Source organism: Rhodamnia argentea, chromosome 8 (genome assembly GCF_020921035.1).
Source record: "Rhodamnia argentea isolate NSW1041297 chromosome 8, ASM2092103v1, whole genome shotgun sequence".
Classification (NCBI taxonomy): domain Eukaryota; kingdom Viridiplantae; phylum Streptophyta; class Magnoliopsida; order Myrtales; family Myrtaceae; genus Rhodamnia; species Rhodamnia argentea.
The window spans coordinates 21,478,272-21,480,532 of record NC_063157.1 but is presented as its reverse complement, the minus strand read 5'-3'; the positions used below and the strand labels follow the sequence as shown (position 1 = coordinate 21,480,532).

The 2,261-nt window shown below is 45.6% G+C and overlaps 1 protein-coding gene across 1 annotated transcript; it reads right to left on the bottom strand.

The window, feature by feature from the left end:
* Positions 1–803: 803 nt before the first annotated feature.
* On the bottom strand, positions 804–1,676 carry LOC115748170 (YLP motif-containing protein 1-like; the record flags this gene model as incomplete). Its single annotated transcript, XM_030684616.2, has 1 exon — positions 804–1,676. A coding segment is annotated over exon 1 (633 nt), but the record flags the coding sequence as incomplete, so codon positions are not given.
* Positions 1,677–2,261: the final 585 nt, after the last annotated feature.

The window sequence follows — 2,261 nt, the reverse complement described above, 5'->3', positions numbered from 1 at the left end:
CTAAACTCGTCACTAGTGGTATGGAACACGAGAAGGGTCGATGCGACTGACCGCCACTTTTCGAGAAGACTAACCTTGGAAGAGCCCTTCTTCAACTCCTTTAAGGCGGTTCGTGCGTTCGTCGAGAAGCGACTCATCATGCTCACGGGGGTGGCTTCCCACACTCACAGCTACAAGGAGAAGTGCCCTCAGGTTGAGATGTTTCCCCCTTGATGTGTCTTTGATGAACTGCTGGCTTTTGATGGTCTGAAAGCTTCTTCATTTGGCCAAAAAGGATTGTCAAACATGATTGACGGACCATATTGGACGTGTATAAATTGGGCCTTTACATTGTGGGGTCATGATTGGGTCCGACCCAGACCAACGATGCTTTGAACAATCTTGTCCAAAATCCACCTGATCCGGGTCGGGCCTTTTAAACGAGAGTGGCTTGACCAAGCTCGCCCATCAAATATTTCATTAAAGGACGCGAAAAATATTGATAATAATGATTAATTCTTCATTATTAAAGCAAAAGAGGAAAAGGAGATTTAACAAGCTGTTTCAAATCCAATACGGGGCTGCAATAAGAACCAGAACCTTAATATTTAAGAAAACGATGAAAATCTTTGGCTCTATACACTACCTTGACCCGAACCATGTCCAGCAATGGAGACGACGGTACTCTTTATCTTAATCACTGGACAGCAACTTCTGAACTTCAGTAGAAACGTTCTTCTCCCACCTAATCTCAACTTCGAAATGGGCAATTCGAACATGTCGTCTTCATCTTCTTCTTCTTCTTCTTCTTCTTCTTCTCCTTCTCCCTCTTCTTCGTTGTTGCCGTCGTCCTTCGCGTCCTCCAACCCGAAATGCACCAGGGAGGACCTAGCGCCGGACAAGTCTCGCCTGTTAAACTTGGACTCCATCGAAGAAGAAGCCGAGGCCACCGATGGCGAAGAAAACGACGTCATGGACCACGTGGATGAGGAAGACGTCGACGATACCGACGGCGACTGCGAGACCTGGCGCGGCTTCTTCGTGCTGTGATTGATCTTCGAGAACATGTTGCTCATCGTCGAAACCTTCTTGGGCTTGGAGCGACCGTCAACGTTCTTGCTCTGCATGAACCTCCTTGACTTCAACTTCGAGTAGTACGAGGGAGGCGGCGTGAGAGGAGGAAAGGACGAGGCGGCGTGCGACGACGTCGCGAAGTCGCGGATTGGAGTCCCGGGCTGCGACTCCCACTGGAATGGCACTGCCCGGGGAGCTCCTCCGTAGTAGAACACTCTGGAAGACGAGTTCACTCTGGAGCTCTCTCTCGACAGGAGCTTGGAGAAGAACTTGTCTTCTTGCTTGATCTGGAGCGACTTCTGAGGAGGAGGAGGAGGCCGTTCATGGCGGTGGACGTTCCTCGGCATTGTTTTAAGCTGATGGGTCTCTTGGCTTCGCCTCATTTCCTTTCTATTTCCTGGGGAAAGATCTGAGATTTGTTGGAATTCAAGATCCGGAAATGAAGCTGGCGATGATATAAAGAAATGGCGAATGCAAAGCGATAGGGTTTGGAGTTTGAATGAGAAGCCCTAGTCTTTCTCGGTAGTTTCTTGGCTCATAGCAATTTGCGGAATTCTTTTGAAGTTATTCGTTTGAAGAAGTGTTGGTGGAGTTGTTGATGTCTTGATTTTGCACCCTTTATATTTACATGCAGGAAAAAAGGGATTTCAAAGTTGACAAAGACCCCATGAGCTTTGCAAGAGAGAGAACTCATAAATGGAGCGACCCCTTCTTCTTATAAAATGGGTTTTTTTTTTTTTTTTTGTTAGAGGTGATTGATTCTCAACTCGATTTAGTTCTACCCAAGAACCAAAAATCAGATTGAAAGGACAAGTTCTCAATTTCTAAGACCAAGAACAAGATCGTAGGATCTTGAGACCAAACCAGACCTGACCAAAAATCACCGGTTCTAATTTATGGAACCAAGAATTAAGAACTAGACCGAAAAGATAGGTTCTCGGTTACTGGGACCAGAAACCAGACCGACAATCAGGTTCTCCATAGAACCGGGAGCCGGACCGAAAATCTCTAGTTCCAATTTATGGAGCCAGACAGAAGTGGCCCGACTTGGTCAATCCGTCTTACTCATCCCTAGCTTTTTAATTTTTTTTGGGGACAATCTACTTTGTGTTATTTACAATTTATACACTTAAAAAAAAGTCGATATTCTTGATCAATATGACTAATAAGTGCTTTGGGAGGCAATCGTTTATAAGACCCTATAAAAT